Source organism: Castanea sativa, chromosome 9, assembly GCF_040712315.1.
Source record: "Castanea sativa cultivar Marrone di Chiusa Pesio chromosome 9, ASM4071231v1".
In the NCBI taxonomy this organism is placed as follows: Eukaryota; Viridiplantae; Streptophyta; class Magnoliopsida; order Fagales; family Fagaceae; genus Castanea; species Castanea sativa.
This window is the reverse complement of record NC_134021.1, coordinates 35,981,533-36,009,171: the sequence shown is the minus strand read 5'-3', so window position 1 is coordinate 36,009,171 and position 27,639 is coordinate 35,981,533. Positions and strand designations below refer to the sequence as shown.

At 35.9% G+C, this 27,639-nt stretch overlaps 2 protein-coding genes across 16 annotated transcripts; both read left to right on the top strand.

Moving 5' to 3' along the window:
* Nucleotides 1-2,323: 2,323 nt before the first annotated feature.
* LOC142609874 (uncharacterized) lies at nt 2,324-20,968 on the top strand. 15 transcript variants are annotated; one of them, XM_075781597.1, is made up of 9 exons: nt 2,324-2,584; nt 2,685-2,751; nt 3,491-3,630; nt 3,724-3,834; nt 4,629-4,708; nt 17,022-17,075; nt 17,682-17,857; nt 19,218-19,403; nt 19,537-20,968. In XM_075781597.1, the coding sequence occupies exons 7-9, from the start codon at nt 17,698-17,700 to the stop codon at nt 20,508-20,510; spliced, it is 1,320 nt and encodes a 439-aa protein (XP_075637712.1). In that variant the 5' UTR covers nt 2,324-2,584; nt 2,685-2,751; nt 3,491-3,630; nt 3,724-3,834; nt 4,629-4,708; nt 17,022-17,075; nt 17,682-17,697; the 3' UTR covers nt 20,511-20,968. The 15 variants fall into 15 exon arrangements, 2 of the variants coding, with proteins under 2 accessions (XP_075637712.1, XP_075637714.1); XR_012839711.1 differs by lacking the exons at nt 17,022-17,075; nt 17,682-17,857; nt 19,218-19,403; nt 19,537-20,968 and adding exons at nt 4,934-4,988; nt 5,068-5,107; nt 6,319-6,546 and having other exon boundaries at nt 3,724-3,788; XR_012839708.1 differs by lacking the exons at nt 17,022-17,075; nt 17,682-17,857; nt 19,218-19,403; nt 19,537-20,968 and adding exons at nt 5,068-5,107; nt 6,319-6,546 and having other exon boundaries at nt 3,724-3,788; nt 4,629-4,988.
* A 4,239-nt stretch (nt 20,969-25,207) lies between these two features.
* On the top strand, nt 25,208-27,474 carry LOC142609135 (sugar transport protein 10-like). The gene is made up of 4 exons (XM_075780758.1): nt 25,208-25,337; nt 25,712-26,037; nt 26,304-26,933; nt 27,055-27,474. The coding sequence occupies exons 1-4, from the start codon at nt 25,208-25,210 to the stop codon at nt 27,472-27,474; spliced, it is 1,506 nt and encodes a 501-aa protein (XP_075636873.1).
* Nucleotides 27,475-27,639: the final 165 nt, after the last annotated feature.

The window sequence follows — 27,639 nt, the reverse complement described above, 5'->3', positions numbered from 1 at the left end:
CTTCTGCAAAGTGACACCACATCCCAATCAAAGGGGCCTTATTAAGATTAGCAGTCACGTATAGAGCCTTGAGCTTAGCTAAACAAATTAATTTTATACTCCAGTTAGAGTTACAGTACAGTTAATTAAACCCATTTGAAAAGTTGACACTTCTGAACAATTATTAACATCTGGTGCTTAAATAACAGTTGCTCATAATGATAGAGCTCAATGATGCAAAACAAATTCTTTATTTCAAACCATCTAGCACTAGCATGACAACATTTAGCAATGAAAATCCAACTTTACAAATAGAAGTTCCCATTGCATCAGCAAGCTCAGATAAACAAAAGTCAGAGTGAAACATAATCGTCAGAAGTACTAGTTCTTTTCACAACAGCATTGCAAAGCTCGAAAATTTCTAAATTGGAAGACCATCAAGCCTCTCATCATAACTGAAAATTTCAAACACATTGGGAATGACATACAAACCCCTTGCACCAATGGAGACCCCCTTCACCATCAAATGATAATGAGTACAGTCAGCCCTTTCCCTGGTCTTCATGAAGCTCAGCATATAGCATTTTAAGGAGGGCATATAAAGTGAATAATAGCTAACAGCATTAGCTACACAAGCAATAAGGCATTTTTCCAATCAAATGTATTTTCCAATCAGATGCTCAATCAATAAGGCATTATTCCCCAAGCAACAAAGCCACCACAAATTAACTTTCTAGACTAGTCTTTTGATAATTGCACCTTGCAAGAAAATATTTCCATTATGCCAGACCCTTGGTTGAAAAAGCATTAAATCCTCCATGCAAGTTCTACCTGCTACTTGCTGCTTCTAAAAATCTACCTGCTGCTTTGAAAACTCAGTAATACAAATAAAATATGCTGCATTAAAAAAAGTCTACTACTTTGACAGCAAACTCAGTAATACAGAAAACTGCAAGATTGAAGCTGCTAGAATGAAAAAATATGCTGCTTTGAAAACTCAGTAATACCAAAAAAATTATGCTGCTTTGACAGCAAAACTCAGTTATACAAAACACCACTTTGCATAAACCCAATTTCATTCCAATTAATTTGAACCTCAAAACACTTATCTTTGACAGTAACTAGCCACTCAAACCTGGCAACGAGGCAATCCTATTCCCACCTGCTAATTTTAATAAAGTTAGATAATTTGGCCAATCTACGAAACTCCCAGAGTCAGATAATTTAATGGACGAATTTCTAGTTCAATGGCCACTTTGCAGAAACCAGAAAGTAAAAGAACATGTCAAAATTAAAACATGGCCACTTTTACTTTGCAGAAACCCAATTTCAAAAAAAAAAAATAACAAAACCCTAGGTTTCAAACATTAAATCTACCTAGGATAAGAGAAAAGGAGCAAATGAAAGTAAAAGAAAAATCAAAATTTCATGGCTTAGAACATCTAAAGTAGCTCACCAAGTAAAGAGAAACACGAAAGGATTCAAGACCCAAAATGGTCCCAAACACGAATCCATGCGTCTCCTTCTTCCAGAATCCATGGGTCTACTTCTCGGTGTCTTTGCACAAACAAAACCCAGTCGATTCTTGGTTTAGAATGGATAAGCAAGTGTGAGAGAGAATGTGGGAGAGGAGTTTTTGATCTGATTTCTTGTTTGATTTTTAGATGAAACGTGTTAAAGTAATGGAATATTTAGAGGTGGGTTACAGAGCACCGACGAAATGAACCACAAGAGGGCAAAGTGTCAAAGATGAAACCACAGGTGGGTAAGTTAAATTTGAAGTAAACTACAAGTGGATAAGTTGTAATTACCCCATATTTGTTATGTGCCTCCAGTTGAGTATTCTAATATATATATACTATTACTCTGCCTCGATTTCAACATTTTGCATACTAAAATACTTTCGTACAAATTATTAAAATCTCTAAAATATCTCTATCTTTTAGTTAAATAATTTTAAATTAAAGGGAAATACTAATGGATGCCCTTAGGGCACTAGTTAACAATCTATTTAAAGAAAGTTTTATGGGAAAAGAAAAAAAATAATTAATATTTTGACAGCTTTTCTCATCTATATCTATATCTATATAATACTAAAAGCTAAGACGTAGCATTTAATATTGCTACCCTCTCATTAAGTCACATCAGCAACTATGTCATTACCAACATTTTTTTAAAATTTCTCTTATAATTTAAAATGCATTTCCCAAATTTTAAAATATTAATAAAAGAAAAATGATTCCCAATCTTTATCCCACCATAAAGCCCAACCTTTATAGCTTTAATTATAGACACTTATCTCACATTAATGATGACTAGCATGAAGCCCAACCTATATGTTGTCCACCATAAAGTCCAAACCCAGCCGAATGGTCTTTTATTTTTAACGGCAAAAAACCCTTTATGTCTCCCCACCTTTTGCCTTACCCCTGTTTCACGGTTTCAAGCTTGCTAACGGCAGCCTCTCTCTCTTCCAAAGACAGTTTCAAGTTCAGACTTCAGATTCATAATGCCAGGGCTCTCCCCCTCTTCCTTCCTCCAGATGTTCAAGTCCTTTCAGTTGCTGCCATTTCAGAAAAACCAAAGGCAGAGTATTTAACGCAAGGTGAATTTTTTATGGTCTTCATGTATCTTTTAGTTTTGTTTTTAATTTTTCCATTCTACTTATCTTTCAACCTTACAATGCCATGGCTACACAATTGAAGAGCTCATCACCAAGAGCCTCAACAATGTCATCTAGCAATCAGATTGGCTAGATGAATATGGAGAAAGGTACATCATGACAACAATACCTAATCTTTCTCCCTCTCTCTCTCTTTGGTATTGGAACATCCACGTTTCATTTTTTAATCCTTTTGGGTTTTCAATTCTGGCATATTTTTATTTTATTTAGTTTCTCAATTTTTGGAATTCTAATTTTTTTTTTTATTTGGTTTCTTTTTGCCACTCAAGTGTTTGAAGAAATGCTTAAACTGAACTTTGGATTGGATGTGTGGAACCCAATTGCTTATGCACGTGCAATGCTATTTACATATTTCTTTTAAATTTTGTTGTCAATTGTGATATCAATATTAATTCTTTGGACATTTGGTTTTCTTTTTAATGTTGTGGTTTTATTCAAGTATATGTATGTGAGATTGACCTATGTAAGCTCTACATATATATTCATATTGATATATTCAATTTGTGTTTGCTAATTGGGTTTGTGTGTGGCCTTGGGTCCTTGCTACCTAATTGTTACTTTCTCTCCCTCAAAAGGCTGAAACTTTGTTATGTTGAGTTATTTGGGTTTCGTTTGAATGGTTTTCGTGGTTTTTTATAGGTAAACTTTGGCTTTGGGAATTTTTTTTTTAAAAATTTTCTGTTAATAAAGCATATTTACACTCAAAAGTTGTTGGGTTAGTAAGTGAAGGGTTCCAGTGTTGATTAGCTTCTTATTTCTGGTTTTTAGGGTGCATATACTTTATAGGAATTTGTAAATGTTTTGGTGTTTTGGCTGCTTTTTGTTCAGGTGAATTTCATGTAAGATGTGGTTGAGATTTGTAATAGAAATTCAATGTGAAGTTGACCACAAAGCACTTGCATGCCTTAAAATCAAATCCACCATCTGGTATGGTTGTGCATATTCTACCTCCAGTTCTTAGAGTACAGGTAATGCCCTCTTCAGACTTATCAATCTTTGAAGCCTATTTAGTTACATGATAAATCATTTTATCTTGTGTCTTTCACATCTTATTTCCCCAGGACCATTATTTTCCATAAATTCAACCATTAGTGCAAATTGTTCAATGTTGATTGGCTTCTAAAAGGTTAGGCCTAACAAGTTTTCATGGGGAATTCAATTGCCGACTTTTGGTAAGTTGGGTTCAGCAAATTAACAAATCATTTTTTTTTTTTTCACGAGTCCTTCATTTGCTACTTAATATAACATTGCAAGTGAGATTTTAGATGGTGGTTTGTTCTAAACCTCATGGATGCTATTTCAATGTAAAGGACCTGGTCACTTTTCTGAACATGTTAGCCAAGCAAATTATAAGTTTGAGTTTCTTGGTTGCAGTTAATCATTTTGGGGGGGGGGGGGGGGGGGTTATTTTAAATTGCAAAAATTTGGAACTTTTCTATGCAATTTGGATTTTTTTTTTTATATGAAAATTTCAATCTAGGACCATTAGCTATTTAGGTTTTGCAATGCTAGCCAACAACTACAGCTCCTAAAACATGGCAATGGTAGCCACCTATTTCTCCTCATCTCAAATTGAATATGGCACTAACCTTTTTCGAAAAGCCACCAATTATGCAGGTTTGGGCATTATTGTTAAAGATAGTTATGGTTCTCTTATTATAGTCCATACTGAATTAATTCCTTGTCAAAGAATGTGGATGGCTGCCACAGCTATGTTGAGAGCATCACATGCGTTAATTTAACATTTTCATTTGAATACAGCAAATTGATTTACAAAGCAAGCAATGTTATGGTCAAGGGTGAAAGTTTTTAATTTGAGTATTTTCCCTTGGCTTTTAGATCCTTTGGGCATATTTTGATATGATTAGGTAAGGTTACTGTGCAAAATCCATTGTACCATTTAGAGTACTTAATATTTTGCATTTCTTACTCTATGCGAATTGAGTGCATTTTATTTTATTTGTAGGAACTAAGGGCAACAATGCCAAAGCACAAGAAAATATGGTGGCATTGATGAATAACTACCAAATTTGAAAGCCATTAAAGGTACTCCCTTTCTCTATCTCTCTTGCCTTTATTTTTTTTTCTTTGAATTGTATATGGAGGTTCCATTTTTTAGGTTTTAAGTAGTTATTGAAGAGAGACACAACTTGATTATTTACTATTTAATGGTCCTTTCTTCTTCTTCTATTTTTTTATTTATTTGGTTTTGTTGTGTGGATTGCAAATTGTCAAAGTTGAACTTTAATCTGAAGGAAAATTACTGGCTAGGGTGCCTTAACGTTATTTTGGAGCATGGGATGCTTTTTTCACTATAGTGAGGAAGGTCAATTTACTTTCTATAATATTGTGCCTTTTGTTTTCCGTATCTTAATGCATTATTTCTAATACCTTTTAAAAATTAGGATCTCTATGGACTGATCTCAGAACCTCCAACTTTATTAGGTAAATCAATTAATTTATGAGAGGTTTATGTATAGATTATTGTGTACAAGTCAGATTAAATTTCTTGAGAGGTTCATGCTTTGAAGGAACGGAACGGTCGACTCTTGAGATTAAATCTCTCCTTCTCCACTCTCTGTTTGCTTGGTGTTCTGCTTTCTCTTCTTTTTCTTGCTCTAATCTTTTTGTTATGCTTGATCATTGTAATTTTCGATTTTGATGTAAATCTTTCCATGTACACTCCTGGTGTACCTGGGGCTTTTGTTTTATGAAATATCATTATCTATCAAAAAAAAAAACTGTGTAGAAATCATATGGATACAAGGAAAATAGAGAGATTGCAGAGAAATGGGTTCAACTATTTAGTACTCCCTATATCTTAGTCACAGCTATGAATGCAATGGACACATTCAGTTGATAAAAATTAACTTTACAAATTAGTTGGCTAGAAATATGAGGCATCATAATTGCAAATTGTTTATAAAATCCTTGACATGAATAAAGGAATTGTCTTAGAGTGATTTGTAAGTAGATTTTAATACGGTAGAAAAATAAATTTAAATTTCCATTTTATATGTTGGGTATGATTTGGTGCACATCAATCAATCATTACATTCATGCTTTGTTCATAATTTCTTTATATACTGTTATCAAATTAATCCAAGATGTGGAAGGAGTTGAACTATGTGGTACCCTTAAAAACTTTGTTGACTTAGCAACATGTTAGTAGTACAATTTAGTTCTTTCTCTTCTTCTTTAAACAATTTTTATAAGTAATGGAAGAATTATTCACTTATGGGACAGGTTTTTTGGATGACTTGGAGATGGGAAATAAGAGATGAGGGCATTTACCAAGTTATTGTTTTCATTTGTCAAGGATACCACCCTCTTTAAGATCCATGGTGTGGTTGATCTGAATAGAACATGCTATAAGGAAGTAGATAATTGTAACATTTATTCATGCATAATCTGCAGAAAGAAACAACTATAAGTTTACAGCATAAAGGCAAGTTAAATGATTTGCAATATAAATGCACAGACCCATAAGATAATTGGAGAGAACTAGATAGTTTACCAATGGTTTCTGTGCTATATTACATGGAAAAAAATGCTAAGATTAAGTACTTTTAATGATCTTTTTGTGCAAGGATAATTTCTAATTAAAAATATATATGTGCAACATAGCAGCATGACATAAATGTTTTGGTTTACAGACTCATCAAGTTTAAATGTCGAGGTGCTTCAATTCTAGGGGTAGTAGCTTGAGATGAAATGCAGTCTTATGTTAAATCTTGGACAAAGAAATTTACTTTGAATGATCCTTCAATGGCAGAAGCAGTGGTCATTAAAGGATCACTGTAATCAAAGGGTTGGAGCATATGGTTTATTGTGTAGGGACTGTGGCATTATTATGAATCCAATGGATGGATATTTTTAATAGAGGAGTTTAAACAGATACTTTGATTTGTACAATCTCTCTCTCTCTCTCTCTCTCTCTCCAACACGAGTTGCCCATATTTTTGTAATGAAGCTGAAAAGGATAGAAGTTGTTAACATGCATATTCTTTTGAAAAGCTTTGAGAATACAATGCATTTAAACAGATATTTCAAAGTATCTTTCTCGTGCATCGCACGGGTTAGCGACTAGTTTCCCATAAAAGTGGTGTCAAAAGTTTTCTTAAATGGATTATTAATCATTGTCCTAAGGGCACTCATTAGCATGACCCAAGCACAAACTAGTTAAAAGAATAATTTATTGTTCCTAAGTTTTACTTTTTCCTTTATCTTCTCTATTCAACCTAAAACTTAGGACATTATCTCTATTTCATTTTTAAACATTATTTCACTTTACCTCACCTCTTTCTTTTCAAAAAAAAAAAAAAATACACATCGTTTTAACCTCAAACCACTCCCACCTCCTTTGCACCTTTACAAACCTTTTAATTGACAAAAAAATACACGGCATTAAAATGGAGCATGAATCAATGGATCTATTTCATTTATAATCAATAATAATTTACTACCTAGAATTTGTTATAAAGATATTGTAGACGTAACACATTTCATTACAATCAACCCCTAAACAGGTTAGGCTCATTTATAGTTGTACTCTAGTTATATAATGTATTATAAACTCGGTTTAAAACACTATTATTATATTTGTGTGTGTTCTAATAAGTATTATTATTTACTTTTAAAAAAAGCTACTTATTAATAATTATAATGAGAAAAAAAGGACTAGCTAGAAACCATTGCACTGTTTATTTATTCTTTTCCTCAAATAACATCATTATTCATTTCAAACTTCACATTCTCAAAAAAAAAAAAAAAAATCAAACTTTAAAACAGTTAAAGCCTCCACTCATTCTTTCCACGTGTCATTGGCCTGTCCTTTCTCAAGAAGCTCATACCAAATATGCGCATGGCATGACAAGCTTTGCAGGAGACCTATTAACTTCATCAACTTCTATCTATAGAAACAACCCAAAAAACCACGACACTTTACACCCATGAAATGAAATGCCTATGTCCAAAGATTTTTTTAAAAAAGAGAGTAAGAAATTTAAAAAATGAAAAAAAAAAAAAAAAACAGTCCCAAACTCATATAATCCAAACCAATATATAACTTGGGTCAGCTTTTGTAAAACTATTCTGTCTCTCTTTCTCACTCACTCCCTTTGGTTTTGCAAACTGCGTTTGGTACTGGTCCAAGGGTCACTAAGAAGACAAAGCAAGTAAGAAAAAAAAAACATTATTTTCTTGTTTGACTACTTTTCTATTGTTTTTGTTCACCCTTTTGCATGTATACATGTGGGTGTGGGTGTGGGTGTGGGTGTCAGTATTTGTGATGTGTCTGAACTTCTGATGGGTATTAGAGGCGGCAAGGCTGAGCTTCATATAATGTTTTAATGTTTGAAAATTTATAAAATGAAAATAAAAGGAAGAATTTTTGAGATGGGTTGGGAATGTTATGGTTGTTTGTTACGTGGAACCCAAGAAAGGAAAAACCTTTAAAATTCGATCTGTTGAGTTGGGGGATTTTTTATCCCTTACAAATCCCAAAAGACATAAGACAACATTTTCTTTTATGTTGCTCTTACTGAGATTTCTCAGTCAACAAAAAGGGCTAAATGATTTGATGAGAATGAGGCCTTTACAATCACCTTTTAGTTTTTGGTAATTTACAGTTTGAGGGTTATCTTTTTAATTTATAGTCCCACTGTTATTATAGTTTTCTTTTTGACAATCAAGACAAATCTTAAGTGAAAACAAGCAGCCATAATAGCAACACAAATTACAACAACATAGAATACAACTGGCTTATATGCCAGCAATCACCTATTCATTAGTTTAAACAGAAGGCCTACAAGACCTAAGAAAATCTGTAGATAGTCCCCATTTGCAGCAAATTTCCCTGTTCTCTTTAGCACAAGGGAATGACCATTTGAACTCAAGTCTCATTTTCACTTGCTTCTTAATTGAAGTAATAATCTGCTCTTCAGAACTAGGACAGCCTTGATGCAACACAGCAATACTGCATTTCCATAGTTCATAAACAGTAGCTCCCAAGCCAAATTTACAAATTACAGCCTTCAAGCTCTGCCCTCTCCATTGGTGTTTACAGCCCAACTAACTATGTTTTCCCAACCAAACTCAGGAACACATTGTAGACTGAATTCCACAATCACTTTCCAGACTCTTTGTGGAAAAGGAAATTCAAAGAATAAATGGTCCTGACTCCCTAAAGTTGCACTGCATAATAGACACAGTACATCACTGCTTACTCCCCATATCTCCAATCTAGCCATTGTTAGCAACCTGTCTTTCATTGCTAACCAGCATATAATGGTATGACTAGGAATCATTTGTGGAAAACACCCTTGTATCTGACTTGTTCCCCAGTTGAATCACAAGGGTAGCAGCCATTTGCATGCACCCAAACCACCTGGTCTGAGTCCCCAATAACTATCCTAGGAAGCTTACATTGTATACTTACAAGGTCTTCAGACCTAGCAGGCAGCCAAGACCGGGAATGGTTGCTAATGACTGAGGAGAGCTTAGCATTTGTAGTGCTGGCAGTATGACACACCACATGATGTTCACACTTCAAATACAAAGGACCATCCTGGTATAAAAAAACATACTAGAGCCATCACCAACCTGGAAGTTGATACTTGGTCTCACTAACTCTTGAAATTTTAGGATTTTCATCCAACCTTAAGAACATTGTTGAGGAACCTTCACTTGCCAAAAGCATTGGTTCTTCAACAAGTTGTTCCTGACCCATGCAACCCAAAGAAAGCTAGCCTGCTTGAACAAGAGCCAAATGGATCTCATAATTGCTACTTTACTCCATTCCTCACATCTCTTCAAGCCCAATCCAACCTCCCTTTTGGGACAGCACACTTCTTTCCAAGAAACCCTAGCCCTTGGGGCAGAACTTTTGGCACCATTCCATAAGAACTGGTTTAGAATTTTCTCAATAGCTTTCAAAACCTTTTTTTGGGAGGATGAACACACTCAACCTATAGACTTGAATGCTAAATAACACTTTTTTATAGTTTCACTTGAAAATACAAATGATTCAAGGTGGGAGGGGGGGGGGGTGAACTCCCACCTATCTCAAGAATTTAACTTTCCAAAAAAACTCTTTATTTTTACAATGAAATATCTTTTTTAATGGATAGGATTAACAAGGGTTACGTGTAACACATTATGCTTACCTTTCTTAATAATGGACCTGGTGCGGACACAAGATACAGGCTCCCAATTATACACACGTATGGGAGGAAGAGCGAAAAGAAGACGGCCCAACCTGTGGCCTTATGGATGGAGCCTATTAGTTATTGGGCTTGAGATTAAGCAAGCTTGAACATTTAATAATTAGGGTTTTGTGTTGTTAGCTATTTAAACACTTTTTCTGATTATTGTAACACAACTTTTGAGAATTATAAAAAAACGTTTGTTTTCTTTTACACTGGTGCCGACTCCAATTTGCTTGGTGCTGACTCCAAGCGGCCCTTAGGTGCTGACTCCTAGGGTTATCCTATTATTTTCTGTTCTATTATACTATTGTGGTTGTCCTACGTCAGTTTTGGTATCAGAGCAGACTTCTGATCCATTCAATACAACCGTAGACAACCACGTCAAAGCAAAACCATCAAAAAGAGCAAGCCAACCATGACAGTACCTTTCAAGTTTTTGCCCCATGAGATCTTGAACAAGCCCAAGCCCAAGCCAGCCTCTGCAATCCGTGTATTCCCCCAAGCCCCACATGAGTTTCTCACCCCCAAACCAATAGAGAAGCCAGCGACGCCTCCCAAGCCGGTGACCACCATCTGTGCCTACCTCTGATCGCAGAACCCACAGCCCCAAAAAAAAAAAAAAAAAAAGACCCACGAAAGACCCAGCCACCAACACCAACAAAATAAAAAAATAAAATAAAAAAAAGAGACAACCCACGCATGACCCAGCATTCACCAGCCGCCAAAACCCACAACACTAACGCCCACTGCCGCGAAACCCAACAACCACCAGCCATCAGCCGCCGCAAAACCCAACACCTCACCTTCGACCATCGCCGCTGAGGATAACGACCACCGCCGATGCCAAGGCCGAGACAAGCAAGCTCCAATCTGCACCATCGAGCACCGTTGACCGTGACGCCGGTGAACCTAGGCCGCATCTCCACCGTTGACTCCAGCGTCGCTTCGTGCTTGCTCCGCCGCTCCTTTTCATTTTAGCTCTGTTGTCTTTCCTTTTTTTTTTAAGTCTATAGTTTGGTTTCTTATTTGAGTTGTCGTATGAACATGTTTTTTTTCAAGTCTGTAATGTCTTAAACGCAGTGTACTTTTTATTTTGCAAAAAAAAAAAAAAAAAAATGTTGCTGTGACAGCCCATTGCTTGTATTGGGCTTAAATTGTTTTCACAGGTCCATTCAGCCCAAGTCAATTCACTCACTTGAGGAGCAGACCGTGGCTATCTAGTGCAATAAGTCGAGCCACTGACTAGGGTACAATTCTGACTCTATTTTTTTTTTTTGTGGATTCGATTTTGTCTCATTAAAAAATATTATCTTTATGTTTTTTTATGTGCATATTCCACCATACTCCATTATCCTATCCATTTTGTGCTCAAATTAGCTGTTTTACTGTTTGAGTCCTCTTTCAGTACCCACTCTAAAATTCCCAAAAAAAAAAAAAAAAAACCAATTTCTTTGAAATATCTTAAACTTATTATTAATTGTGGAGCTTATTGAAATTTGACTTTTGTTTGGGCTATCTCTTAATATTGTGAACACTGTCACTATTTGTCTGCAATTCCTTCCTTTGATTCATCGATCTAGTCTCTACATGCACTCTTGCTTGACCTTTAATTTTACATTGAGAATTGATTACTTGAATTTTTGGGAATCTCAACTGCATTCATAAATATTGTGTTGCATGCATCTACGTAGTGGTCGCGTCATGTCAAACCCTGAACATCAATCCACTTCCGAATCTAGGCCCTCTTTAGAGCAAACCATAGGAGACCTAACCAAGAGTGTCCGTGATTTGCTGGATAGGGTAGAGCGAATTGAAACATCTCAAAGAGAGATCACTAACCATGAAGGAGATAACATGCTTGGGCAAAATAACAATGGTCACTTTAATAGGGCTCCACACTTTGAACATGATCACTATAATCACTATAGTCCTAGGGATTATGATGATAGGATGTCTAAGGAAAGGATAGAAGCACCCACCTTTGATGGCTACCTAGACCCATGGGTTTTCACTGATTGGTTACGTCAAATGGAGAAATTCTTTGACTATTACCATTGGGCTGAGAATAGGAAAGTGAGGTATGTTAGGATGAAGTTAATTGGGAGAGCTGATCTTTTCTGGGAGGACCTTGAGGAAACTCTTAGGCGACGACGTGAGCCCCCAATTATTGATTGGATGGAGATGAAGGACGCCCTCTCGAGGAATTATCTTCCTCCAACTTATAGGAGCTCCCTCCTTGAAGAATGGGATCGCCTAAAACAAGGCTCTGCTCCTGTGATTGAATACATAGAGAAATTCAAGGAATTCCAGAGGCGAATTCGAATAGTTGAGGAAGAGGTTGTCACACTCAATAGGTTCAAGAAAGGTTTAAATGCTAACTTACTAGGCGAGATTATCACCCGAGGAGTCACCACCTTAAGAGAAGCCTATGACCTTGCTAGGAATTGTGAGTTAGCCTCCAAATCTATCTTTTGGCGATGTTCTGAGCTTCGAAGCATTCCTCCCAACCCTCAACCTTTTGGTAGCAAACCTAAACTTGCCTTACCCCCTAAGGTCAACCCCAATAGCATCCTGATAGAAAAAGAGGACAAGGGAAAATGTGTGATCAATGAGCCCTCAAGATTAGGCTCTCACCTCCAATGCTTCAAATGCAATGGGATTGGACATGTCGCAGCTAGATGTCCCTCTAGGACCCTTGTCATTCAAGAGGATGATGAAAAGGTAGAAAATGTTGAAGAACTAGTGTATGATCCAAATGCTGAAGAAGTCCAAGATGTTGAGGCCGAATGGGAAGATGATCCTAGCTACCTCACGTGCATTAGAGCCATCTCTCCCCAGGTTGATGATTCCAAGGCTTTTTTGGTGTCCCTAGAGTGAATGTGGTAAGGTGTGCTTTGACAGAACAAAGGGAAACTGATGATTGGCGAAAAAGTGCCATCTTCCAGACTTACACTAAGTGTGGAGACAAAACGTGCAAGGTTATTATAGATAGTGGGAGTTGCATTAATGCAGTGTCCTCTAACGTTGTTTCCCGCCTAGGGTTGAAATTGATCCCACAACCTAACCCATATAAAGATTCTTGGGTGGATACTTCCTCCATAGCCATAAAAGAAAGATGTGTTGTCCCACTTCAATTCCTCACCTACAAGGCAGAAATATGGTGTGACGTAATTCCCATGGATGTAGGGCATATTATCTTAGGTAGACCTTGGCTTTATGATTTGGATGTCACCCTTCATGGGCGATCCAATTCTTGCTCATTTATGTTTGAAGGCAAGAAGATTGTGCTTAATCCTTTAAAACCCAAGCCAATCGACATGAGCAAGAAGCCAGAAGTACTGAAGGCAAAAGGTCTAAACATCATAAGCCCAAAGGCATTTGAAAGGGTAGCAGTTCAGGAATCCATTGTGTTTGTCTTAGTTGCTAAGGAACTTCATGGAGAGACCTGTGAGGAGCAACCTAAAGAAGTGAGGTCCGTGCTCCAGGAATTTAAGGATGTTTTCCCTGAGGAACTCCCCGATCATTTACCGCCCATGCATGATATCCAACACGCCATAGATTTTGTACCCGGAGCGACCCTACCTAACTTGCCTCATTATAGGATGAGCCCTGCAGAACATGCCGAGTTGCAAAGGCAAGTAGAAGAATTACTTAGGAAGGGTTTTGTTCGTGAGAGCATGAGCCCTTGTACAGTCCCTGCACTCTTAACTCCAAAGAAAGATGGGACTTGGAGGATGTGTGTTGATAGTCGTGCCATCAACAAGATCACTGTGAAGTATCGTTTTCCTATCCCTCGGTTTGATGACATGTTGGATATGATGGCTGGAGCAACGATCTTCTCCAAGATAGACTTGAAAAGTGGCTATCATCAAATTAGGATTCGTCCTGGTGATGAGTGGAAAACTACCTTCAAGACAAAAGATGGTTTATATGAGTGGATGGTTATGCCTTTTGGATTGTCCAATGCTCCTAGTACCTTTATGAGAGTGATGACTCAAGTGCTCAAGCCTTTTATGGGAAAATTCTTGGTTGTGTACTTTGATGATATCCTCATTTATAGTAAGTCTAGGGAGCAACACTTAGACCACCCAACTCAAGTTTGTACAACCCATAGGAAGGAGAGTTTATATGGTTACCTCAAGAAGTGCTCTTTCTTTACCGATAAAGTTGTCTTCCTAGGTTTCATAGTGTCATCTGAAGGAGTTTCTGCCGACCCCCAGAAGGTTCAAGCAATTATGGATTGGCCCGAGCCCAAAAATATGCATGAGATTCGAAGCTTTAATGGGCTCTCTTCCTTTTATCGCTGATTCATCAAAGGGTTTAGTACCATTATGTCCCCCATCACTAACTGCTTGAAACATGGGGAGTTTATTTGGACAAAAGCTGCTACTAAGGTCTTCAAGGAGGTGAAACAGAAGATGACTGAGGCACCTGTCATGCGTCTCCCTGATTTCACCAAGCCTTTTGAAGTGGAATGTGATGCCTCAGGTATTGGCATAGGGGGAGTACTTAGTCAAGAGCGCAACCCAATTGCCTATTTCAGTGAGAAGTTGAATGATGCTAAGCAAAAGTACTCCACATATGACAAAGAATTTTATGCCATTGTACGAGCTTTTTGGCATTGGCGCCATTACTTGTTGTCTCGAGAGTTTATTATCTACTCTGATCATGAAGCTTTGCGCTATCTCAATTCCCAAAAGAAGCTAAATTTTAGGCACGGTAGTTGGGTTGAATTTCTGCAACGCTACTACTTTGTGGTGAAACATGGGGCGGGAGTTGAGAATAAGGCTGCTAATGCACTGAGTTGAAGAGTGTCTTTGCTATCAGTCATGAGTGTTAAGGTCATTGGGTTTGAAGGACTTAAGGATGACTATCAATCATGCCTAGATTTCGGGGAGCTCTACACTAGCCTAAGTAATGCTTCATGTCCCGTCTTGGATGATTATACCCTTCAAGATGGTTACTTGTTCAAAGCCAACAAATTGTGTATCCCTCGGTTGTCAATGAGAGATTTCCTAGTTTGGGAGATACATGCAAGAGGCCTTGCAGGTCATTTTGGCCGAGATAAGACAATTAAGGAAGTGGTCAATTCTATTGGCCTGGTCTTAAGAGGGGCGTTGCCAAGATAGTTGGTCAGTGTCGTACATGTCAACTAGCCAAATATCACAAGCAAAACACTGGTCTGTACACGCCTTTACCTGTGCCAGATCGCCCGTGGCAGGACGTGAGTATGGACTTTGTGCTAGGTTTGCCCCGCACCTTTAGGAAGCATGATTCTATCCTAGTAGTTGTTGATCGCTTCTCTAAGATGGCTCATTTCCTACCATGTTCTAAGACTTCTAATGCTTCTAAAATTGCAAAGCTTTACTTTGATGAGATTGTCAAGCTTTATGGTCTTCCCAAAACCATAGTGTCTGATAGGGATGTTCGCTTCATGAGTTATTTTTGGAAAACCTTGTGGCATTTAGTAGGCACCAAATTGAAATTTTCCTCGACATTTCATCCTCAAACTGATGGTCAAACTGAGGTGGTTAATCGTAGCCTAGGAAACCTCCTTCGATGTCTAGTGGGTGAAGCCAATCGGAATTGGGATTCAATTCTTCCTATAGCCCAACTTGCATATAATAGCTCAGTCAATAGGTCTATAGGCGTTAGTCCTTTTGAGGTTGTGCATGGATTTACACCTAGGAAGCCCTTAGATCTTTTGTCCATGTCCCCACATGTTAATATTTCTGAATCTGCTGAGGTATTTGCACGACATGTTCATGATTTGCATACTGAGATTCACAAAAAAATTTAGGTAAGTAATTCTCAATATAAAATTCATGCTGATACTCATCGGCGTCATGCAAAGTTTCAGATAGGAGATTATGTCATGATTCGGATCCGACTTGAACGGTTTCCCTCTGGGACCGTTAAGAAATTGCAGGCTCGTAGTGCCGGTCCGTTTAAGGTATTGAAACGAATGGGCCCAAATGCATATGTCATTGACCTTCCTCATGATTATGATATTAGCTCCTCCTTTAATATTGAGGATCTAGTTGCTTATAAAAGCCTTACAGCTTTTCCTGATACTCCTTTTGATGAGCCTTTGCTTAATCCTATTGATGCCCCTATGCCTACCCCTTTACCCTTAAATTTTCCCTATGCACATAAAGAATCTATTGATGCTATTTTAGATGAGCAAATTGTTTCTACTAGGGATGGAGGAGTTCACCATTTCCTAGTTCGGTGGCGCGGGCGACCAGATTCTGATTGCACATGGATTACTAGAGATGAGCTACAACGACTGGATCCTGACTTACTGGAGTACTATCAGAGCTCTTCAGCTTTCCACTCAACGGGGTCGAGTTCCTCTCACCCGGGGGGAGTTGGTTCGGACACAAGATACAGGCCCCCAATTATACACACGTATGGGAGGAAGAGCAAAAAGAAGACGGCCCAACCTGTGGCCTTATGGACGGAGCCTATTAGTTATTGGGCTTGCGATTAAGCAAGCCCGAACATTTAATAATTAGGGTTTTGTGTTGTTAGCTATTTAAACACTTTTTCTGATTATTGTAACACAGCTTTTGAGAATTATAAAAAAACGTTTGTTTTCTTTTACACTGGTGTCGACTCCAGTTTGCTTGGTGCTAACTCCAAGCGGCCCTTAGGTGCTGACTCCTAGGGTTATCCTATTATTTTTCTGTTCTATTATACTATTGTGGTTGTCCTACGTCAGGACCATTATTTAGAGACAATCAAAAAAGAAAATGAAAAGTATTATTTAGAGGCAGAGGAGTAGCATGTAGCTAGGTTCTCAAGTTTTCACTCCATTTGCATGTTGTTTTGATTGACATCATAAACTGATTGTGTGCAAGATATGGGAGAGTGTTTAAGATGGAAGTAGTATCATAAACCGTTCTTTAGTTTACAATAACAAAGAAACTTGTTATGATTCTGTTGCATCCCTTGATTTTCCATCCTTGAATTCCAATTTCTATTCAGGGTTTACTTTCTTTCTTGCTTTAGATCTCTCTCTTTTCTTTTCTTTTTTTCTGGCTGAGGAGTTTTAATCTATTTGGTTAATAATTAATAGGTGTGGCTTAGTTTGGTGACGGATTGCTATATGCTGTGCTTACTTATTGTTTGTTGTTTTTCGGCCATAGTTTGTCTACCTGTGGTGACAACAACAGCTACTCTCAAGTCTTTGAATTACTCAGGTATCAAGTTGCTGCATTGCTCTATCAAGTTACATTATGCCCAATTTAAATCACTTCATAGAATGGGAAGACAAGTTTTGATGCCCAATTTCCTTTTGCAATCTTAAAGAAGCCAGACTCATAGCTAATATAATAAGATTGGAAGGACACTATCTTCAAAATATTAAACTTGATGATATTGGAATTGAAAAAACTTGTGTTGTTTGAAATACAAATCACAACTTACTCAATTAAACATTCTCCATAGAGCAAAGACTTGCCAAATCCCTTTTAAACAACTGATGCACTTGTTGAGGCTATGCATCTTAGAGTATTCCATCATTTTTTTTCAGCTCGATCCAGGTCTAATACCTTGCTATTGTTTGGCCTGAAAAAACTGTATTTAGTAGATAAAGAGAAAAGGGGCCTTTTGCAAAAGGTTATCAAAAGTACTCGTATATTGATTTAGTGTGTGTGTGTGCGCGCTCAGGGTGTAGGTATACCTCTTTAAGTAGTTCATTAGTCCTTCCTCTGAAAACTCCTGTTCATTCTTCTTCATCTCATCAACATAATTATATAATGACCTTTTACTTATATTCTACTTTTCTCTTGTTGCATTGTTCCCAGTAATCACTTGCAAAAAATGAAGGAAAACTCTGGTGAAGAGTATATGTTAAGTCCAAAGGTATCTAGGCATGCAAACTGGGGTTCTATCCCATGCCGAAAAAGTGCACGTGTACAATCAAGAAATCGTGAACAAGAAAAATCAAGAAATATATTGAAGGACTGTAGGGCAGTTGCAGGTGATCCATCTTCCTCCATTATTCTCCTTTTTCTTTTCATATGATTTTGCTCTTTATACCATCTGTTATAGCATTATAAACGTTATTGTTACTTCTGCTGACTGCTAGGATAAATATGATCTCTTTTAGAAGTGGACATCTTTCTTAGTAGTGGGATATGGGGAAAGAATAGCAATGACTTCACTATTTTCCTGACTAGCAATAGGATCTTTCACTAGAATATCTTATTTTGTAGGGAAATATTTCTGAAAGTCAATCTTTTCTTTAATCTTGGGAAGAATTTGTTTCCTTGGGGTGGAGGGTTTTATTTCAAACCTTTCTGGTAAAATATTAACAGTTGTTATACTGAAAGCTCTCTTTTTACCATTTCAAGAACTTGTTTAATTGCATATTATAATGAAGCAAACAATTGCTTCAATTACTGTATCAGGAAGTACCATTTAGTTTATTGTTTTGCAACGGCTACAGCTCCATACTTTTCTTTTTCTTTTTTTAAAAGAATCAGGTTATCAATAATTGACAAAATTATATGTTGTAACTCTGTTGCCTACATTTTATAGAAGTATGTAGCTTTGGGAAATTGCACTTTGGTAATATCATTTTTTTGGAAAAGCCAAAATCTTAGTGTTGGACAAATTAATTGACCCTTAACTTGAAAGACTATGATGCCTATTTGCTGCTGGACCATTCTGCAATTGGATCTGAAACTCCAATAAAGACAAATTTGTATTTTGTTCAATAGAACTGTCATTAATTATGGAGCCTTCTTCTTTTTTTGAATGATAGGTTTTAACTGTTAAGCATATCAGGGCAGAAGTTTCAACTTTGGATGTGAGCATAATACTAATAATTTTTCAAAAATGAGTTGTTTGTATTTCAGTATAGTTAACAATCACTCCCTCTTTCACTAAAAAATAGAAATACTCCCTGTGTCCAAGGCCTGATTAGTCTCTTGCAGTATATGAATAGTGAAGACACAAAATTATTAATGGGATTGTGTGCTGTAGAATAAATAATAAATTTCCAGGAAATTTTACCTATTTCCGCTCACTTTCCCATCTTTTCTTCTTGTGTTTTAACTCAGAACTGGAAGGTCTTTCATCTGCAACCATATGGTTTGGTATGAAATGGCCCCAAGGTTTATTGAGAGCATCATTTGAATGTTCAAATTCTTTATACTTGTTCTCCTAAAAAAAATCATTTTTCATGTGTACATACCTCTTTCTTTCCAAGAATTCTACTTGGGAGGTATCTCACCCTAAGCTAGACATGTAGCCCTAAACAATGTCATTTGACTTGATTGTGTTTTGCTTTTTATTGGCATGCATCTCAAATAACATGTAAATTTGGAAAAATATAGACAACCAGGAAAAAAGGAAGGGGTTGAAGATCAAATTGCCAATGGGTAATGAAAGTGAAATCAGTTTGACCTCAAAATTGTTGGGTAAGCGGAAGAAAAGAAATATGCATACTAACAATTCCGTCATATTCCTTGGGGAGAGAGCTGTTTCACCAAGGGGTCCAAATGCTGTCACATTGAAGCAAGGTAATGTGTCTTTCTTTTATCTCTCTCTCTCTCTCTCTCTCTCTCTTTGGGAGTGTTTTATTGCTCAAATTAAACATGAGCGGTCTTTGATTCTTTATTTGAATCATTTCCTAATGCAATGTCCATGATGCAGAAACCATTTCTCCTGACAACATAATTCGAGGAAATAAGGAAGCAGAAGGTGCAATAGACAATGAACAAGCAGGTTTCACCAGAAAAGATATTAAAGTGCAAACTTCTAGGAACCAATCTACAGAAGCTTGTGAGACTTCTCCTGCCATGTCTACGTCAATGGCTTCTGATCAAAATGTCCAAGGTGCAGAAATAGTATTTCCTGACCCTCAAGGATATAATGATGGACAGGGTGATCATTTTAACTGCAGCGGCATTATTGCATCTCTTCTTCAAAATGCACATACCTCTAAAGAGTCACCTAGCTCAGATATGCCACTTTGTGTTGGAGTTGAAGGAGAAAAAGTTGTAACATTGGCTAAGCAAGAACTTAAAGGTGCCCCAGAAAAAACATTTGAGACCCACATTCCTGAGGAAACTGCTGATGGTGCTGGTGCCAATACTGCTGCCGTTTTAACATCCATGCCTTCAGAACAAGATGTCCCAGATGCATTTGTTTTTCTGGACTCTGATCTTCAAGGAGATAATGAAGAAATTGGAACATACAGCCCAGATCGTGTGAGCTGTAAGAGTTTTAGTCCATCACTTTTTCACATGGCAAGCACCTTCTTTGAAACTAGCTCTGATGCAACAAGCTCAGTGGATAACAATCTTAAACAAGTTGGTTCATATCGTGTGAGTGCTGAGTTTGCTCTAACTCTTCACGTCATAATTAAGAAGCATGGTGACATTGCAAGAAATTGCAGGCTCACATCTACTGAGATGTTAAAGGACATACTGGAGAAAGTTTGCACAGCTGTTCAGAATCTGCAGCAATTACCATTTAGTAAGCTCAAGGAGCATCATCTAGCTTCTCTAAATGATTTTATATTTGTTGCTGGAAGTGTGAATCTGGATGTAGAATGGCTTCGCCATTTTCATGATGAAATAAGAGAGACTGGATCAAATTCCTCACTACAAAAATCTGAAAACTAAATTAGTAAAAACAACTGAAATGTTTGAATTAAGGAAGAGAGATCATGACTTTATGAAGCTTGAAATAATGAAGTTGCAATCAGCATTACGAATAGTTGAGGCTGAGTTGGAAGGTATGACAGACAAAATGGATGATCTACAGAGGGAGATATGTGATGTTCAACCCAAATTGCAAAAATTCCATCACGGATTCGTGGGGCATGGGTTGCTGTAGGAGTAGGAAGTTCTTTTTCTAATTTAAGTTGCAGTTCTGAGGTTGATGATGACAAAATTAATTTAATTTAATTTACTTTTTTTTTTCAAAGAAAGAAGGATGGAGTTGAAAGATTGCTCATTATGTCTTTGTTCTAAACTTTTGAATACTTGGGTAGGTTCTTTTATTTCAAACTAGCAGCAAACTATATTGAATCTATATATATCAAATCTATCACCTTTTATGTATGTTTTGTTATGTCCCTGCAGTTGTGTAGTTATTGTTAATGTTTGAGCATGTATTTAGAGGGAAATTGAACTTCTCTAAGCCATAAAAGTCCATCATGATGGTTAACAATAGGCTTAATTGCTATGCTAACATTTTTTTCCTGTTACTCTTTGCTTAAAATGTTCTGTTCTACTTATCTACTGAATATTATTGTGAAGTATTTTAGGTGAAATTTTTGTTATTATCTGCATTGAACTGCTAAAACTACAGGTTTTGCTACAAGCAAGGTTTAATACAGAAAATTACTGATCAGATTTGCATTTTGGGTAACTGTGTGATTGTGGATTCTATGATAGGTTACTTGACCATATTTGTCGTAACGTACAAAATGATGGCCACAAATACATTTTGATGTTGTCATGTTCATTTAGGCATTCATCTTTAAGACCACTGTGAAATTTATATTGAAATACTTATATCTAATAGTTCTTGATTAGTCTTCTTGATGATAGTTCTGTGAAGAAAACTCAAAATCTATGTTGGTCATGGCCGATAAATTTAGTTTTTAGACGCAGGATTTTGACTTTCATTTAGAATTTTTGCTGTCTTTGACACACTTATCCTTTGCATGGCAGCCCTTCCCTTATGGCAAAATTTGTGTCCTTATCATATAAATTAGATATGGTTGTATTATGTCATAGGAGACCAAAACAGTGGCGGTTTCAAGATTTCTTTTCTAGAGGGTCAGCAGTGGCGTAGCTAGGAATTTGTCATTTGTCATGGGGGCAAGTAAAAAATAAAATGCGATTATAGGTAATGTGTCTTTTTTAACCTTTAAAAGAAAATTTTATGTATATCATAACTAAGGTCCTACTAGTTTGATAATCACGATAATCGCATTAATTTCAGATTCCAAAACATATACCAAAGATGGTCTTCTCTCAAATTATGGTAAGATCAATTTTCTCTAAGAAGGTTGTCAAAGCATAGATTGGTGGACGAGGAGGCTGCTTGAGAATAGATTGGTGGAAGTAAAAGCTATGGAGCATAAATTGGAATACAAGGATATCTTTGGTGGTGGAGTTACATAAAAAGGAGAATCATTTTGAGATTTAGTACATATAATTAATCATAAATTAATCATAGATGAATTTAATAATACAAAAAAGGCCGAGTTCCTTTTGATATATCATAAATGATTAAGTTGAAATATATTAAAAAATAGTTATTTGCATCTTCTTCTTTTTTTTTTTGTTAATATGTTACTAGTTTTATTTTTCATGCATTAATTTAGCTTTAAATTTTGTATATTTCTTGTTCTTGGAAGATAAATAAATATATATATATATTTTTTTTTTGGCCCTCCCTAAGTTAAGTTCTTGATTCTATCCCTAGATGTCTCATCGGTGGAGAAGATGACATAAAGAACTCAAATCAACTGTCTAATAAGTCCTCTACATATATATGTTCTTCAAAATTGGTGTTTGAAATGCTTGAGCCAATTTTAGTTGATATCCTCAAAATTAGGTAAAATTTGCTAAATAGTACTTTTTAAGGAAAATTTTAGGCGGATAGCATGAGGACGAAGTTATTTAATTATGTGAACTCTTTCTGGAACTCAAGTTTGTCAAACTCAAGTTCCAATTCAAAATCGAGTTTATCAAACTCGAGTTTCAATTAGTTTAAGTTGAGTGGCAATCTGACGTTGTTTGACAAATTAGAACTCGAGTTTGGTTGAAACTCGAGTTCCAAAAAGAGTTTATATAACTAAATAACTTCTACTGCATGTTATTTTCCTAAAATTTTCCTTAAAAAGTACTATTCATCAAATTTGGCCTCAAAATTATTTAGACATCAAATGGTGGATGATCCATGATACCCTAAATTGTGTGGATTGTATTGAATAATTTGAATGAATATTTGTTGTATGAGCATGTACTGAGTCCTTAGGTGGTTAGAGCATTTGCAGCAGTGGAGCTAAATAGCTATATAGCTATTTTAGCTCCACCAAAACACCAAAAAGAAGCATGCAGCAGTGGAGCTAAATCTATATTTTTTTAGTTCATTGCTACAGTGCACATCTCTATAGATGTGCACTGTTCATGAGAGCTAAAAAAAAATTAATTTTTTATTTTGTATTCACATTACCTTTTTATTGTGGTGTTTTTATTGTAGTGAGATGTATTATTTTATTGTGGTAGATATATTATTTTATTGTGATGTTTATATTATTTTATTGTGTTGAAAGCTAAAATAGATTCACTGCTGCAGCATGTGTATAGGTAAAATAGATAAAGTAACTTTTGGTGGAGCTAAATTGCTAAATTTTTAGATCCACTGCTGTGGATGCTCTTACAATGTTACATGGTCAGTAACTAAAATCATTGGTTTCCGTAAAATTCCAATCAAATATCCAATCGCAACAATATTTTTTGATGAAATATCAACAATATTATGAGCATTCGAGAAATTCTCATAAATCCCAATTAGAAACTTAAATCATCCTCTAAGATACAGATATGTTCACAATCCTTCACAAACGCAAACAAACTAAATCCCAATACACCAAAAGGAAAATTTCAATACAAATTCATAATTTTAAAATTCACATCATATCTATAATTGCGCTCTTTAAGAATTTAAAATTAATGTTCCTTGTTGAAGAATGTGATATCGATACCTTTATAAGGGTATTCATCTCATATTTATATTGATTTAAAGAGAAATTTTAAAACTAATATAACAATGGAAAGTCTCAGCAAAAAAAAAAAACAATGGAAAGTCTTTAAATCATGAGTACGACTTTCACTTTTTGATTGCCTGAATTATTCCCCAAAATCCTTAAAACATAAGCTTTGCTTTCTTTTGACTGACTAGAACTATTCCTTTCAAGAAATATATATATAATATTATATACAAGATATAAATTCTATTTTAACTTAATTTAAACTGATGCTATATGTTAAAACTCTCTAAAAAATTAGTGTATATATATGTGAAGTCCTCTCATGGAGACTTGAACTTCAACATTTGCCCCCCCTCAACCCACAATAATCTTGTGCTTGTAGAGTGATCATTACGTCAAGAGTGCGCAATGGTAAAGGAAAAAATAACTTGATTCAATAAGCCTGTTACACTAATTACTTCAATCAAGCCTTTTGTTCTAAGTTCTAATCAATCATTAGTTCATTTATAGATCATATTTCATTTACTATTTTTTTTAGGGCATGACTTAGGTATAATAATTAGGCGATGTTTTTTAGGTTCCCATCTTAAGATTTTGCTATGTGAATTTTTTCTCATAGGATAGAAGTGTATTTTTCAGTTAAGTAATTATATGGCTGAAGCTTAAAAGGGGAACTTAAAGAATAGCACGTAAGGTACTATACTATACCTAAATTTTGTCCTTTTTTTTAGTAATGTTAATGGTATTAAAAAAATTCTTCATTAAATCTTAAAAAAAAAAGAAGATAAAAAAGATTTAAAAAAAGTAGTTAAAACTAGTTATAGTCGTAAAATTTTCCTTTTTTGTTTTTGTTAGTTGTAAAGTTAATATTTCTATATTTAGAGTTTGTTGTTTAATTATATCCATGGTATTTTTCTTTTTTCCTTTATTTTTAACAGACCATAGTATCCTGGATCATATCACGTGCAATGCATTAAGGAACAATTGTTACAATGTGACTTAGCTGACTAATTATAGCTTGCCATCTCAATTAAATATCCAAGTCATCAAAAAAAGAAAAAAATCCAAATCAGCCCCAACCCACCAAAATACTTAAAAGATGCCCGAATAGTTTTGGCTTTTAATTGAGGTGTCTAGTTCTAATTAGGTCAGCTAAGTCACATTGCAACAATTGTACCTTAATAAATGATTATCAAAAAAAATTGTACCTTAATAAATAGTAACTTTGTCTAGAACATGTGCGCTTAATAAATAGTAACTTTTTTTTTTGATAAGTAATAAATAGTAACTTTGTTTAGAACAAGTGCGACAGATCTGTAGTAGTTGTAACTTACTTTTAACTATGCCAAGACAGCTTTTATTTGCCAAAACTTCAATGTAAACCATTAAAAATTAAGTTAGGAAGTTAACTTTAGATTTAGATTAACTAAAATCTTATTAGTTGAAACTAATTATAATATTGAGAATCAGAAGTGGACAAGCAAGAAAGCTACTTAAAAGAGCAAAAAGAATGATCAATGGAGCAATTTTAAGAGAGCTGTGTGTCTTTAAGCTAACGATTACAATATACTTCTTCTAGTTCACTTAAAGATGTTACAAGAAGATAATGCTCAAAGAGAGGGAAAAATATATGGAGGCAAGGTCACCCCCCTTGTGTTGGTGATTTGTTTGGTTGCTGCCACAGGTGGTCTCATCTTTGGTTATGATGTCGGGGTTACAGGTTTGATTCACACTTTGTCATCTTGTTCTATTGACCATGCATGAACTTTTTTTTTACATGATTTCAGTTGAAAATAGCCACTTTTAAGAAATATGGAATGAATTTCAAAAAACATTGGAGTGTTTAGTAATGATAAGTTACAGATTGTCTGATTATTTCAAAAGTTTTAGGTTGTTAGGAAATGGTTTAACATTAGTTTCAACCAAATTACTCTTAATTAGTGGAACTCAACATGTCAGAATTTAGGATCACTTTGAAACCATATTATATTATGAATTTTGATGTATATAAAAAAATTAAGTTGTTAGAAAATAATGAATTTAATCATATAATATTATCTAACAAGTTGGTGGTTTGCTTTTATGTTTTAGCAGCAGGATCGACTTCATCAAACGAGTTTCTAAGGAAGTTCTTCCCATCAGTGTATATAAAAATGAAATGTGAAATGGATGATGAAGATGGGTACTGCAGATTTGATAGCCAGATGCTTACATTGTTCACCTCCTCCATTTATATGGCAGCAATGGTAGCTCCCTTCTTTGCTTCTTCAGTAACGACGGCCTATGGCAGGAAAGCCTCAATGATTTTGGGAGGTCTGGTCTTCTTTGTTGGATCATTCCTAGGCAGTGCTGCCATGAACATAGAGATGCTCATCATTGGTCGTTTGTTGCTCGGTGTTGGTGTTGGCTTTGGAAATCAGGTACTAATTGACAAATTATTAACTATCCCCGAAAAATTAAACTGTTAGGAAACAGTGTATTACATTCCTGAGAAAGTGAAGACAAGTAACGTAAGACCATATGCTTTGATACCATGATATATTATCGATTACAGATCCCAAAAGCTTAAAGATTTAGGAAAGTAAATGTACTCATTTGATTATTATTCTAGCACTAACCATTGCTCCTGCCTAAACACTCTCAATGTAGAAGGCATAAAGCTAATGCTAATATTGATGCATTGCAGTCCGTTCCAGTTTATCTATCTGAAATGGCACCAACAATGCTTAGAGGAGCACTCAACATTTTTTTCCAAATGGCCATTACAATTGGTATTCTAGTTTCTTCCCTTGTTCACTATAGCACAGCCAACCTTGAGGGTGATTTGGGCTGGAGATTTCCTTTAGGTTTTGCAGCCATTCTCGGATTAATCATGGCTCTTGGATCTCTATTACTTCCAGACACTCCCAATTCCCTTCTTACAAAAGGCCAAAATGGCAAGGCAAAGGAACTGTTACAAAAAATTCGTGCGACGGAGGAAGTGGACGAGGAGTTTCAAGACCTTTTTAAAGCAAGTGAGGCTGCAAAGAAAGTGGAAAACCCTTGGAAGAACATCACACAAAGAAGACATAGGCCTCAACTTGTGCTTTGCATTCTCATTCCATTCTTCCAGCAGCTCACTGGCATTAATGTTGTGATGTTTTATGCACCTGTTTTGTTTAAGACTTTGGGTTTTGGTGACCGTGCTGCACTGATGTCGGCAGTCCTTACCGGCATTGTTAATGTCCTTGCCACATTGGTTGCCATCCTCTTAGTTGACAAGCTAGGGAGAAGGTTTTTGTTCTTTCAAGGTGCCATACAAATGATTATTTGCCAGGTAATCTTTAAAACTAACATGGTTAAGGAAAATCCTTCATATATAGAAAACAGTAACACATTAATTAACTAATTCAGAACCATTAATTCCAAGGTTTACAAATTCTTTTGTTTCATTGTAGACTACAGTAGCAGTCATGATAGGCCTGAGGTATGGGTCCACTGGTGAAGGATTCTTTACAACCACAGAAGCCAATATGGCCTTGTTCTTAATCTGTGCTTATGTAGCTGCATTTGCATGGTCCTGGGGTCCATTGGGGTGGTTGGTACCCAGTGAAATTTGCCCTCTAGAGATTCGATCAGTAGGACAAGCCATCAATGTCTCCCTTAACATGACGCTGACCTTTGCTATTAATCAAAGCTTCCTCTCTATGCTTTGCTACATGAAGTTTGGTCTCTTCTTCTTTTTTGTATTATTTCAGATCATGATGACTATTTTCATATATTTCTTTGTGCCCGAGACGAGGGGAGTCCCAATTGAGGATATGAAAAGAGTCTGGAAGGCACATTGGTTTTGGCAAGATTTTGTTCCAGATTATTAGAATTTGTTAGAATATTTTAGGATATTGCCATTAATGTGTATAAATATTACCATAAACTTGTAACCCTTTGTTTGTAGGATATCATGAGCTACCGTAGTTTTGTAATGCCATAAGTGGCTTTAGGGTTATCATAATAAGATGACTGTATTCCTATATATATACTTC

What these genes read in the sequence shown, in the direction of transcription:
- LOC142609874 (XM_075781597.1), top strand. Translation starts at nt 17,698, where the DNA reads ATGAAGGAAAACTCTGGTGAAGAGTATATGTTAAGTCCAAAGGTATCT. An exon ending in GGACTGTAGGGCAGTTGCAG is followed by an intron (nt 17,858 to 19,217) that starts GTGATCCATCTT and finishes GGAAAAATATAG; the next exon opens with ACAACCAGGAAAAAAGGAAG. An exon ending in TGCTGTCACATTGAAGCAAG is followed by an intron (nt 19,404 to 19,536) that starts GTAATGTGTCTT and finishes TCCATGATGCAG; the next exon opens with AAACCATTTCTCCTGACAAC.
- LOC142609135 (XM_075780758.1), top strand. Translation starts at nt 25,208, where the DNA reads ATGTTACAAGAAGATAATGCTCAAAGAGAGGGAAAAATATATGGAGGC. An exon ending in TTATGATGTCGGGGTTACAG is followed by an intron (nt 25,338 to 25,711) that starts GTTTGATTCACA and finishes ATGTTTTAGCAG; the next exon opens with CAGGATCGACTTCATCAAAC. An exon ending in TACAAATGATTATTTGCCAG is followed by an intron (nt 26,934 to 27,054) that starts GTAATCTTTAAA and finishes GTTTCATTGTAG; the next exon opens with ACTACAGTAGCAGTCATGAT.